Below are 14,290 nucleotides of genomic sequence, written 5' to 3'. Positions count from 1 at the left end.
TGTGTTACACACAACAGGTTTGTTTACTTCTTACTCTCACATCTTTACTAACTTTATATTTATTATTAACACTTTTCTTCAATAGATTGTCTATAGGAAGATGAATTGTCATGTGAGGATGTTCAGACACACAATATTTATGAGAGGTTGATGTTCCTCTCAGTTTGTAACAAAGTGTATCAACATGTTTACACAAAACTCACACAGTCACCGGGGGAATATTCCAGAGAGCAGGTTAAGTGCAAACTCCTGAGTATGTAAATAAGAGAGGTAAGACAAAGTCAGAGTCAGTTACCATGGTAACTGACGCTGTAAACCTTGCCTGCTAGCTGGCAGGTTTGACAAGTTATTTATGTGTGTAAAAGCTATACTGACCTGTTATTTCCTTCATATTGGTGCAGCCATTAACCTACTACAACACCTGCTACATCCACCTACTCAGTGGCCTAGTGGTTAGAGTGTCCGTCCTGAGATGGGTAGGTTGTGTCATACCAAAGACTATAAAAATGGGACCCATTACCTCCCTGCTTGGCACTCAGCATCAAGAGTTGGAATTGGGGGTTAAATCACCGTAAAACTGATTCCCGGGCGCGGCCACCGCTGCTGCTCACTGCTCCCCTCACCTCCCAGTGGGTGATCAAGGTTAATGGGTCAAATGCAGAGAACAATCCGGCCACACCTAGTGTGTGTGTGACAATCATTGGTACTTTAACTTTTTAAAGTGGCAGTGATTGTGGAAAAAACAAAGCCTGATCTAAAGATGACATCTTGATCTCATACCATCTCAAACCAATTGGCCGTTCATTATTAAGTGAAATGTCTTAAAGTCGCTTAAATTTGTCTTTAACCAAGCAACACTAAGTTTTATCCAGTTACTCGATTAATAGAAAACATTTCCAGTAGAACACTTGATTAATGACATTTTCAATAGCCACAGCCCTATATTTCATGTACGATTTAATATTTAGCATGTAGGAGTTAAAATGTGATTTGTTTGTGTCCTGTAGACATCCATCAGCTGATTGGACACCAAGAAGAATGTCTCCCTCATCTGCAGGGGGACAGTTTCACTTCAGAGGATCCACAGCCCTCACACATGAAAGAGGAAGAGGAGGGAGAGTGTGTTGTAGGGCAGGAGGAGGATGATGTCAGCAAGTTTCCACTGACTGTTGTCTCTGTGAAGACTGAAGAGCATGAAGACAAAGCACCTGAGTCCTCACAGCTTCATCACAGTCCAAGTAAGCACAACATCCACATATCATCTAATACAATGTTTGTGACACATGTTCATCCGGGGGCCACATTTATGACTAAAGATGGAGATATACTTGCTTTTTTACACCACCATTTAAAAATGAATGCTCATCAATCATCAACAGTGTAATTGCTGGGGTGTAACCATGTGACCTAGAGGCCGTCCTCCTTACCTCACGTGGTCAAATGAAGGCAAACATTCAATATGGCTACTGTTTATTTACCTTTAGCAGCACATATGTCAGCATATTTCAAAGGTTTAAAGATAAGAGATGTATACCAAGTACCATTTTTTTTTCGTACTGGTTCCTAATTATGTCGTCCATGAAGATTCTGGACTAACGACACAACTATTTGTATTTTTAATTCCAGCTGACTGACGTAACTATGACACGTTGTCACATTGAGTTCAGCTGCCGCTGCTACACATTAAAATCAGCTTTGAATAATGACAAATAAGGAAGCAACAACACGCAAAAGTGTGATGTGTGTGTTATTGACAAGAAGATGACATAACTGCATTTCACCTTGCACTGCACACATAGTTGACTTCTTTAAGACTTCAAATAAACAGCTGTTTTTTTTTGGTTTGTGTTTTTTCTTCTTTATTTAGCCAGGTAAAAATCCCATAGAGATCAAAGGTCTCTTTTCCAAGGGAGACCTGGCCAAGAGGGCAGCAGCAAGGTTACATTAAAAATTAAACAACACATAAAACATCAAATGTACAACATTAAAACTTGCTGACATAACACATGTGCATACAGACAAGGTAGACTGCAATCCTTTCACAGAAGCTTTAAACTCATTCAATGTAACAAGGGTTTGAAGTTGAATATTGGATTGTAGGTTATTCCAAGCCTTCGCTGCCGAAAACCTAAATGCTTTCTTGCCCAGTTCAGTTCTTACTTTGGGGACGACAAATTGCGATCATTCATTGAATGAAGATTGTGACTTCCTTGTTTCTTTCTTTGTTAAAAGACAAGACAGATACGATGGGGTGATACCCAGAATAGTTTTGTAGATGAACACATACCAATGATTGAGGCGTCGAGCACATAAAGATGTTCAGTTAACCATTGAGTATAACACACAATGGTGAGTAAGTTAACCATTGAGTATAACACACAATGGTGAGTAAGTTGGTGATGAATCTCAGTGCCCCGTGGTACACACTATCCAGCTTGTGGAGCCAACCAGCAGTAGCATTCATGTACAACACATCTCCATAGTCAATAACAGGTAAAAAGGTTGTTTCCACCAATTTCTGTTTCGCAGTAAAAGAAAAGCAAGACTTGTTTCTATAATAAAATCCCAGTAAAAGTTTCAGATTTTTTTTTACAACATACTGAATGTGCTCCTTAAAACTCAAGTGGTCATCAATTAAAAATCCTAAATATTTAAAAGCAGATACTAACACAATTTGTTGCCCATTTCTTGTTCAAATGTTCTCACTCGGTGCTGATCTTACAGTTTTTGATGTGGTAAAGAACATACACTTTGTTTTCTCTGCATTTAAAAGCAGTTGAAGATAGCAAAGTTGTTCTTGTACTCTGTCAAATGCTTGTTGTAGATATTTAAAGGCCTCAGCAGGAGTGGGTGCTGTGCAGTATATGACAGTATCATCAGCGTGGGAATGGAAAGTTGAGTTCAGAATATTCTGTCCAAGATTATTAATTATTAATTAATAATGGGCCCAACACAGAACCTTGAGGGACACCCTTTTCCACTTGCATTACGTCCGAGAAGGAACCTTCTATCTGAACAGCCTGAGTTCTGCTTGTGAGGTCATTTGCAAACCATCCAACTGCTTGCTGAGAAAAACCAATAGCTGAAAGACGTTTGATTAAAATGACATGATCAACAGTATAACATGCCTTTGAAAAGTCAATAAAGAGGGACAGACAGCACTGCTTCTTGTCAAGAGCTTCAGTTACATCATTTATAAACTTCATAGCAGCAGTAACAGTACTGTTATTTCTGCCAAAACCTGACTGAAATGGTAACAGAATAAAGTTGGTGTCCAAAAAGTATTTTATGTGTTCACTGAGAAGGGATTCAAGCACTTTTCCCAGAACAGAGAGTTTAGAGATTGGTCTGTAATCATTTAGATTACTAGGGTCACCTCCTTTTAATAGGGGGATTACAAGGGCAGATTTCCAATCCAAGGGGATTTCATTTGAAATTAGAGTAAGGTTAAAAATGTGAGTCAGTGGTCCAGCTATAATTTCACCTGCCAACTTTAGGAAAAGCGGCTCCAACTTATCTGAGCCAGCTGGCTTTCTAGGTTTAAGTTGTTTTAGAGCAGGGGTGCCCACACTTTTTCTGCAGGCGAGCTACTTTTCAATTGATCAAGTCGTGGGGATCTACCTCATTCATATATATCATTTATATTTACTTATTTATGAAAGATATGTTTTTGTTAACAAGTGAAAGGTGTTTGATGATAATGCAAGCATGTTTAACACATATAGTTAATATTGTTAATACATTAAAGGTGTTTAATGATAATACAAGAATGTTTAATACATATAGTTAATATAGTTAACAAGTTAAAGGTGTTTAAAGATAATGCAAGCATGTTTATCACATATAGTTAATATTGTTAAGAAGTTAAAGGTGTTTAAAGATAATACAAACATGTTTAACACATATAGTTAATATTGTTAACAAGTTAAAGGTGTTTAATGATAATACAAGCATGTTTAACACATATAGTTAATATTGTTAACAAGTTAAAGGTGTTTAATGATAATACAAGCATGTTTAACACATATAGATTCCTTTCTTTCATGAAGACAAGAATATAAGTTGGTGTATTACCTGATTCTGATGACTTGCATTGATTGGAATCAGACAGTGGTGCTGATAACGTCCGCATTTTCAAATGGAGGAGAAAAAAAGTCCTCCTTTCTGTCCAATACCACATGAAAGTGGTTGGTTTTTGGCATCTTATTTGTCCAGCTTCCGTACTCCTTTGTATACACTTTACAAGAAATACATTGGCGTCAAACTCCGTAGCTTGCTAGCTTGTTTACGCCAGCTTTCTGAGACTCTTATTTTGGTAGCGCAGGCAGGATGAAGCAGCGCTTTTATTGTGCAACTGTGCAGTCGGTCTTTGGAGTTTTGACGACAGGTACGGCGCCAGAGTCTGTTGAAATAAAAAGTGTTTCTCGCCTTCCTGTCGGTAATTTTTTCTTAATAATGTGCTGGCAGCAGCCAGCGTCATCTCAGAAGACCCTCGGCTGCCGTGAATGTCAATCAAGTGACGAAAGTGACAACATAGTGAAGATTTATTATCGCTCATTTTTAGGACTATTTTTTTAATGCCTGGCTGGCGATCGACTGACACACCCTCCGAGATCGACCGGTAGCTCGCGATCGACGTAATGGGCACCCCTGTTTTAGAGCCCTCATGACCTCTGTTGTGGTAAAGAGCGTAAAGTTAAAAACCTGGGTATTTTCAACGGTTCTTTCCGGAGTTAGCGGAACTTCAGTAGAGTTGTCAGAATTATAGAGAAAACCAGAGGTAATAAAATGATTATTATAATGACTACCCATTTCTCTTCTGTCACTTACTCTGACACCATCAACAAGTATACTAGGTGGGAGATTGACTGAATTACATCAGGCGGACAAAGATTTGATGATTTTCCAAAACTTCTTTGGGTGTTTGATGTTTTCAGTTGTTGTGGAGAAATACAATTCTGATTTGACTTTCCGAAGGAGAGAGGTAAATTGATTTCTTAATTGTCTAAAATTCAACCAATCTGCTTCTAACCCTGACTTGCGTGCCCTGGCCCAAGCAGCATTACGCTCATGCAATACATCTGACAGGTCCGATGTAAACCACTGATTGTCACGTCCTTTAACCCTACATTTTCTAAAAGAGGCATGTTTGTTCACTATACTCAAGAAGTTTCCGTGAAAATATTTCCAAGCCAGTTCAACATGATCAAAAAGAGCAATTCTATCCCAATTAAAAAGATGCAAGTCATGTAAAAAAAGCTTGCGTCTCAAATAATTTCATATTATGTTTTTCAAGAAGACGAGGCTTGCTTTTAGGAATCCTTGTGTCTCGCACTACTGCAATCACACAATGATCACTCACATCATTAGGGAAAACACTAGATGCAACACATTTAAAGGGCATATTTGTTAGAATTAAGTCAATGAGTGTAGCTTTTTGAGGGCATTTAGGATTAGGTCTTGTAGCTGAGTTAATTAATTGTCTTAAATTTAGAGATTCACACTGTGCTTTCAAAGAGTCAGACACAGATGTGAGCCAGTCCCAGTTCAAATCACTATTTCCTTGTATTTCAGTTGAGACAGAAGCTTCACAAGAGTAGATAGGGAATTACTAGGGTCCGATGGAGGCCTAAAACACCCCACTACCATAATGTGGTGATTTCTAGCTAATTCAATTTCAAGTGATAAAAGTTCAAGTTCTTTACTTACTGATTCAGAGAGCACTAATTTAACATCAAACCTCTGCTAAATATATATGGCCACTCCACCACATTTTCTTTGTCAGTTAGTACGATAGACATTATAGCCATGAATGTAAATATCTTTATCAAGCACAGATTGTTTAAGCCAAGTTTCAGATAAGACTACAATATCAACATTTGTTGAGTTTATCCAGATCTTTATCATATCCAGTTTAGGGAGTAAACTCCAAACATTGATATGAATAATCCCAAAACCAGATCTAGTTTTAAAATCCGCAGGTGTAAAACATTGTGTAGGTGTATCAAGGCCTGGATTAGTCTCAACATTTCCTGAGAGCAATAACAATAATATATTTAAACATTTGCACTTAAAGTTACCATCTTTTGAGTCGGTCTTTAATCTGTGAAAGTAAGTGCTCACAATAGGGGAGGATGCAGTAATGTTGACGTGATCTCTCAAAACAAGCAAACAATAAGAATGAATGGACTCTACCATAGTATGCAGCCATTTTGTTTTGTCCAAAGTCACAGAAATCTTCAACTGAGATAAGGCCGAGGTTATTTTGTAGCTGCCACTATGATGAAATGTCAAATGATCAAATATGTCAAACTGTGCATCTTGAAGTAGCATAGCTCGTGAGTGGGGGTGACCAGACCCATTTGGGACACCAGTAAAACCACACAAAAGTATAAAACACAATATAATAATTTGTGACATAGTGAGAGGAGAAGTTCCACTTGTTTTACCACTTTTGAAGATGTTAGCAGACAGGGCTAAAGACTAGCAACCAAGGCCGATGGGTGGAAGCCCGTAGACGAAGCCAATGGCTGGAGGCAAACAGCAGGCCGATGGAAGGCTAGTAGGCAGGTCGATGGTGGAAGGCTAGCAGGCAGGTCGATGGTGGAAGGCTAGCAGGCAAGTCGATGGTGGAAGGCTAATAGGCAGGTCGATGGTGGAAGGCTGGTAGACAGGCCGATGGTGGAAGGCTGGTAGACAGGCCGATGGTGGAAGGCAAGCAGGCAGGTCGATGGTGGAAGGCTGGTAGACAGGCCGATGGTGGAAGGCAAGCAGGCAGGTTGATGGTGGAAGGCTAGCAGTCAGGCCGATGGTGGAAGGCTAGCAGGCAGGCCGATGGTGGAAGGCTAGTAGGCAGGTCTATGGTGTAAGGCTAGTGGCGCGGTTGGTAGAGTGGCCATGCTTGAGGGTTCCTGGTTCAATCCCCACCTTCTACCAACCTAGTCACGTCTGTTGTGTCCTTGAGCAGGACACTTCACCCTTGCTCCTGATGGGTCGTGGTAAGCGCCTTGCATGGCAGATCCCGCCATTAGTGTGTGAATGAGACTGGATGAGTTTGCTAAGTACAAAAATGAGTCGCAATTTTTGAATGAAAGAAACTGCTGTTCTAAATGTGTCCTCTAGATGTCGCAATATCAATTCTTTGTATCTTTGTAGATGATGCTACATATGTAAAACACAATTAAAACACATGATGTTGGCGCACCAGTCGGGGAAAATGAGCAAACTACATCAATAACATCCTGTAATTTGATTTTGATATTATTTATTTATCTTGATGGATTGAAAATGAACACCAATGAGTTGACTGATGAACATTATCACATAATTGATTCTGAAAGTGTAAAAAAGGACAACTAAATATAGAATACTATTGGATGTAAAAAAAAAAAACATGATTTGTACATTTTCAGAATGTGTTTGTTCTATTTTTAAACAAAGAAAACAATCTGCAGTTGTCTTTATTTTTACGTTATCTTGCTGTAATTTTACCAGTCCGGCCAACTTGGAGTAGATCTTCCTCCATGTGGCCCCCCATCTAAAATTAGTTTAAACACCCCTGGCCGAGATCTTCCTGCGAAAAGCAGATACGAGAAAAAAATCTAATTATGAAACGGAATAGATCCCTAAAGATTTGTTGAGTAATATCAAGGATTATCCGTCGGTGGCGTTCCCAGACATGTGGAACTATCTTGAGTTCCAGACGTCATTCTACACCACAAATTGTGGTTAAGTCTGTCGCCGTGACGCCGCCGTTCCACATCCAGTGGAAATCCCCGGTTACACTTACAAACGTTGCTTGGCGAGATAAAGAAGAAACCATACTTGGGGTTTATGGCACGTAGCAAAAGGAAATGCACTTTCAACCCACTGCACTCGCAGTGAGCGAACTCGACCACAAGGTAGCGCCATAGCAGAGCTAACAATACGGAATACAGATTTACAATGTAAACGACCTAATCTTTTCTCCAACTTTATACATCATACCTCAGGCAGAAGGGAATTTATGTCAATACAGATTTTAGGCCATATTGCCCACCCCTCGTAAAAAGTGGTCTTCTTTTCCTGTGAATGATGTTGTAAACAGCAGTGTGTTTGTTTTCAGGCCAATTCATACATTAACTTGTTATTTTAAGTACATGTAAACTTACTGAATGCCTCATGTGACTGAGCAAATCTGGACATTTCTCAAGCATGTTTGTCATTTTGTGTCCTGCAGACGTCTGTGAAGAACAACTTCTGCCTGAAAAACAGGAGAGTAGCTTCAGGATGTTGAAGGAGGATCCACCAAAGAGGAAGACCAGGCACCACGGACCCTCTGAAGTCCCCTTTTCCTCTTTGACACAGACCCTGCCCTGTAAAAAGGAAGAGGAAGACTCACTGACCCCCCACATTAAAGAGGAAGAGGAGGAACACAGCGTTAGTCAGGAAGGAGATCATATTGAAGGACTGGTGGAGTTCCCAGTGACTGGTGTCCCTGTGAAGAGTGAAGATGATGAGGTCAAAGGTGAAAGTGAGGAGAAGAGAGAGGCGGAGCCTCCAAGCAGCAGCTCAACACAACACATGACAACAGAAGCTGATGGAGACCACTGTGGAGGATCACAAGCAGACAAGATCTTAGCTCCACTATCAGATAGTGAGGACACAACGTCACACTCTCCTGACACTGATGATGAACACTCTAAAGATGATGCAACATGTCACACTGACAACACTCACTTCACATGTTCCCACTGTGACAAAACCTTTAATGACCATTGCAATATGAAAGTACACATGAAAACACACACTGGTGAAAAACCTTTTTCTTGTTCATTCTGTGGTAAAGGTTTTACACAAAAGCGATCTTTGAAAATACACATGAGAATACACACTGGTGAAAAACCCTTTTCCTGTTCAACCTGTGGTAAAGGTTTTACACAAAGTCAACATTTGAAAGGACACATGAGAACACACACTGGTGAAAATCCCTTTTCCTGTTCAACTTGTGGTAAAGGTTTTACACAAAGTCAACATTTGAAAGTACACGCGAGAACACACACTGGTGAAAAACCTTTTTCCTGTTCAACTTGTGGTAAAGGTTTTACACAAAGTCACAGTGTGAAAAGACACATGAGAACACACACTGGTGAAAAACCTTGTATCTGTTCAATCTGTAGTAAAAGTTTTACACAAAGTCAACATTTGAAAGGACACATGAGAGCACACACTAGTGAAAAACCATTTTCCTGTTCAACCTGTGGTAAAGGTTTTACACAGAGTCAAAATTTGAAAATACACATGAGAACACACACTGGTGAAAAACCTTTTTCCTGTTCAACTTGTGGTAAAGAGTTTAGACAAAGTCAGAGTGTGAAAATGCACATGAGAAAACACACTGGTGAAAAACCTTTTTCTTGTTCAATCTGTGGTAAAGGTTTTACTAAAAGGCAATCTTTGAAAAGACACATGAGAATACACACTGGTGAAAAACCTTTTTCTTTGAAAAGACACATGAGAAGACACCCAGGAGAGAAAGTGTTGAGTTGCAGTGTGTGTGGTGAAAGATTGTCTTCTAAGTACCAGTGTAAGAAACACAAGTGTGCTGGTGAGAACAGCAGCAGCAAATGAAACTGCAGGATTTGAAATAAACTGTCAAGACTTTAATGTTGACTTTCTAACAACATCAGCACATATAACATGTGTGACATTGTTGTTTGTGTAACTATCTTTTTAATATGCTCCTACATTTATAGATTAGATAGTTTGAAATATTGAAGTATTCCATATTTGTTTTTCTACTTGTTAATGATCCCATAGATTAGCACCTTTATATGATGTACATATGTACTGGTTCACATGTGAAACATCTTCTGGACCACTTCAGGAAGCATATTATTATTTACTTTATACATCATTTGAACACTTGTCTTTTATACCATTTTAAAATGTGTGACTTTATGAATTATTTGTTGGGTCTCTATAATCCATTTTATTAATGATCTTTATTACTCTCTTTTGTAATATGATGATTGTTTTATATGTATGTCCCCAGACCTTTATGCAATATAAAAGTGAGAGAAAAAGGCTGAATTGTTTGTGGAAGGATGTTTATTTTTTCTTTTTACAAACTTACATTCGTGGATAAAACAAAAATTCCCATTATTGGGTTTTAAACATTTTTAATGTATGTTTTCTTTTTAAACATCCCCAAAACAATATCAATATCAATCAAAGTTTGGAGTGTCAGGCACAAGCCAGTATTGTACATCATCCCACAGACATTTACTTTGCATACTGTAGGAGCCAATTTCCTTATTTGTTCATATTGTTTTTATCTTGTTTTCTCTCATTGATTGCTGGCCTCTGTTCATGCTGAAATGTGTTGACAGGGATGGGACCGTTGCTATGGTGCGGTTGCCATGGTAACGTCATTTAATTGGGTTCAGGTGGGAGCACTCGGGGCGATTGCATGGAGGACACAAACAGTTTTTGGCCGTGCGTGTCGTGACAATGTTCCATTCAAGGTCAGCATACATTAGAATTTTCTAAACTCGGTTAAGAGGAAGAACGTTTGAAATGCGGGCTGCGACAGAAAAAAACATGCTACAAAGTAGAACACATTCTACAAAACAACATCCACAAAAGGCAAGAAATGCAATGCAGCTAATAACAGCAATAAGACTAGCAAGCACCATGTTTTCCATTGGCCGAAAATCAACTTGTAAGTCTTGATAAAGGTCTGCAACTTGCAGCAGTTTCCATGGTGTAGTGGTTATCACATTCGCCTCACACGCGAAAGGTCCCCTGTTCGAAACAGGGTGGAAACAAGGTCTTTTTACTTTCCTTCTTACCTCTATAAATAAGCAAGGAAATAAATGATAGCAAGGTCCTGTGTTTCATCATAAAGTAGTTTGCAACATAGCTGACCACCTCATGTACAGCCGAGCACACACAACACCAAATTTAGAGGGTTCTCATATAGGCAGACCTCAGGCTTCAACATCATGAATGCTGGGTTCCATGAAAATGTCACGCACAAACCTGTGAAATTTCTCATTCATTCAAGTCACTGTATTCTCAGGGCTTTCAATGGATTGCAACTGTACTGTTTAGATTGACTTATAAGATGTTTAACCTCTCTTTTAGCAGGAATCATAGGTGTAATTCCCAAAGAGTTAGAGAAGACAGCTGCAGTCTGAATGAGTGTTGGCCTTGCTTTCAAATTAAGAACCAGTCAAATAGACAACTGAAACCTAAATCATAGCAGAGGATGGTTTCGATCCATCGACCTCTGGGTTATGGGCCCAGCACGCTTCAGCTGCGCCACTCTGCTGTCTTAATCTCCAGGATGCTTACTCTGGTGAATATCCTGACAAACTACTTGTAACAAAGTGATTTGGAACCCATCTGAAGTAGTGTTTCTTTCTGAGTCCTGGTTCAATCCACATTTAAAATGGCATTTTTTGGAAGAAAACATTGCAGTAAACATCAAACTCTGTGGATCCATTGGGATTTTATTCAAAATGAATAGAATTTGGCTTGCATTCATGTGGTTTGAAAACAAACTGAGAAAGTGTTACAGAAAAAACTTCAAGACACTGACGGGATTTGAGCCCAACATCTCCTATTTAACAAACAGGCACCTTGACTGACAGCTACAGTGCCTGGAACAGCATGGGATTTCAACACGATGTCTATAACCCTACACTGAATTGATGATAGCCAATTTGAGGCGATAGCATTGATTATCAGTAATTTACATTAGTTTAAACAAGCATGGCTTGAAAGTTATGTTGCAAACGTTTTTACTAGAAACTTTTTTGCAAATTTAGAGAAGGACATGGGCTGTACAAGAAAACCCTCAAACCCTCGTGCTCGCGTCAAGATTTCGTCCCTGGGTGGGCTTGAACCACCATCCTCTCAGTTAACAGCCTAACGTGCTGACCGATTGTCATTGTCTTTGGATGGGCGTAACTAGAAGTACACTGATTCAGCCTTCGGTGAGTCCAATATGTCCTTTGGGTGGAATGCCTGCGTCTTGCGGTTTTCACAAACATTGCTTTTGTCCCTTATGAATATTAGTTAAAATGCAATAAAAGCAACAGAATGCATTGGCCGGGAATCGGACCCGGGTCTCCCGCGTGGCAGGCGAGAATTCTACCACTGAACCACCAATGCCTGTGGAGTAAAAGAGATTTATGAACTCGGTTAAGAGGAAGAACGTTTGAAATGCGGGCTGCGACGGACCAAACATGCTACACTGAATTAATGATAGCCAATATGAGGCGATAGCATTGATTATCAGTAATTTAAATTAGTTTAAACAAGAATGGCTTGAAAGTTATGTTGCAAACGTGGCACACGTTTTAACTAGAAACTTTTTTACAAATTTAGAGAAGGACATGGGCTGTACAAGAAAACCCTCAAACCCCCGTGCTCGAGTCAAGGTTTCGTCCCTGGGTGGGCTTGAATCACCATTCTCTCAGTTAACAGCCGAACGCGCTGACCGATTGTCATTGTCCTTGGATGGGCGTAACTAGAAGTATACTGATTCAGCCTTCGGTGAGTCCAATATGCCCTTTGGGTGGAATGCCTGCGTCTTGCGGTTGTCACAAACATTGCTTTTGTCCCTTATGAATATTAGTTAAAATGTAATAAAAGCAACAGAATGCATTGGCCGGGAATCGGACCCGGGTCTCCCGCGTGATTTCTACCATTGAACCACCAATGCCTGTGGAGTAAAAGAGATTTATGAACTCTGTTAAGAGGAAGAACGTTTGAAATGCGGGCTGCGACGGACCAAACATGCTACACTGAATTAATGATAGCCAATATGAGGCGATAGCATTGATTATCAGTAATTTACATTAGTTTGAACAAGAATGGCTTGAAAGTTATGTTGCAAACGTGGCACACGTTTTAACTAGAAACTTTTTTGCAAATTTAGAGAAGGACATGGGCTGTACAAGAAAACCTTCAAACCCCCGTGCTCGAGTCAAGATTTCGTCCCTGGGTGGGCTTGAACCACCATCCTCTCAATTAACAGCCGAACGCGCTGACCGATTGCGCCACAGAGACTTACTGGTTTACAAGATTAGTTACTCCCCAAAAAATTATAAAAGCTTATGTTACGATGTCCCGATGTCATTGTCTTTGGATGGGCGTAACTAGAAGTATACTGATTCAGCCTTCGGTGAGTCCAATATGCCCTTTGGGTGGAATGCCTGCGTCTTGCGGTTGTCACAAACATTGCTTTTGTCCCTTATGAATATTAGTTAAAATGTAATAAAAGCAACAGAATGCATTGGCCGGGAATCGGACCCGGGTCTCCCGCGTGATTTCTACCATTGAACCACCAATGCCTGTGGAGTAAAAGAGATTTATGAACTCTGTTAAGAGGAAGAACGTTTGAAATGCGGGCTGCGACGGACCAAACATGCTACACTGAATTAATGATAGCCAATATGAGGCGATAGCATTGATTATCAGTAATTTACATTAGTTTGAACAAGAATGGCTTGAAAGTTATGTTGCAAACGTGGCACACGTTTTAACTAGAAACTTTTTTGCAAATTTAGAGAAGGACATGGGCTGTACAAGAAAACCTTCAAACCCCCGTGCTCGAGTCAAGATTTCGTCCCTGGGTGGGCTTGAACCACCATCCTCTCAATTAACAGCCGAACGCGCTGACCGATTGCGCCACAGAGACTTACTGGTTTACAAGATTAGTTACTCCCCAAAAAATTATAAAAGCTTATGTTACGATGTCCCGATGTCATTGTCTTTGGATGGGCGTAACTAGAAGTACACTGCTTCAGCCTTCGGCGAGTCCAATATGCCTTTTGGGTGGAATGCCTGCGTCTTGCGATTGTCACAAACATTGCTTTTGTCCCTTATGAATATTAGTTAAAAGGTAATAAAAGCAACAGAAGGCATTGGCCGGGAATCGGACCCGGGTCTCCCGCGTGGCAGGCGAGAATTCTACCACTGAACCACCAATGCCTGTGGAGTAAAAGAGATTTATGAACTCGGTTAAGAGGAAGAACGTTTGAAATGCGGGCTGCGACGGACCAAACATGCTACACTGAATTAATGATAGCCAATATGAGGCGATAGCATTGATTATCAGTAATTTACATTAGTTTAACAAGAATGGCTTGAAAGTTATGTTGCAAACGTGGCACACGTTTTAACTAGAATTTTTTTTGCAAATTTAGAGAAGGACATGGGCTCAAAAATGAGGCGATAGGCAACTCAATCCACATTTAAAATGGCATTTTTTTTAATAAAACATTGCAGTAAACATCAA

At 39.9% G+C, this 14,290-nt stretch overlaps 3 protein-coding genes and 2 non-coding genes across 5 annotated transcripts in view; 3 read left to right on the top strand and 2 right to left on the bottom strand.

Moving 5' to 3' along the window:
• Positions 1 to 14,290, bottom strand: part of LOC133570632 (uncharacterized) — a 296,050-nt gene that overhangs the window by 119,291 nt on the left and 162,469 nt on the right. The window lies entirely within an intron of this gene.
• Positions 1 to 14,290, top strand: part of LOC140680159 (uncharacterized) — a 108,746-nt gene that overhangs the window by 38,441 nt on the left and 56,015 nt on the right. The window lies entirely within an intron of this gene.
• On the top strand, positions 8,222 to 10,451 carry LOC133570536 (uncharacterized). Its single transcript, XM_061923221.2, has one exon. It carries the CDS (start codon positions 8,269 to 8,271, stop codon positions 9,607 to 9,609), a length of 1,341 nt encoding a protein of 446 aa, XP_061779205.1. The 5' UTR covers positions 8,222 to 8,268; the 3' UTR covers positions 9,610 to 10,451.
• trnav-cac (transfer RNA valine (anticodon CAC)) lies at positions 10,736 to 10,808 on the top strand. The gene has a single exon. It is a non-coding gene; the product is annotated as a tRNA-Val (tRNA).
• trnag-gcc (transfer RNA glycine (anticodon GCC)) lies at positions 12,089 to 12,159 on the bottom strand. The gene has a single exon. It is a non-coding gene; the product is annotated as a tRNA-Gly (tRNA).

This window comes from Nerophis lumbriciformis, linkage group LG28 (genome assembly GCF_033978685.3).
Source record: "Nerophis lumbriciformis linkage group LG28, RoL_Nlum_v2.1, whole genome shotgun sequence".
NCBI lineage: Eukaryota > Metazoa > Chordata > Actinopteri > Syngnathiformes > Syngnathidae > Nerophis > Nerophis lumbriciformis.
The sequence above is the reverse complement of the archived record's forward strand: the minus strand, read 5'-3'. Positions and strand labels throughout refer to the sequence as shown.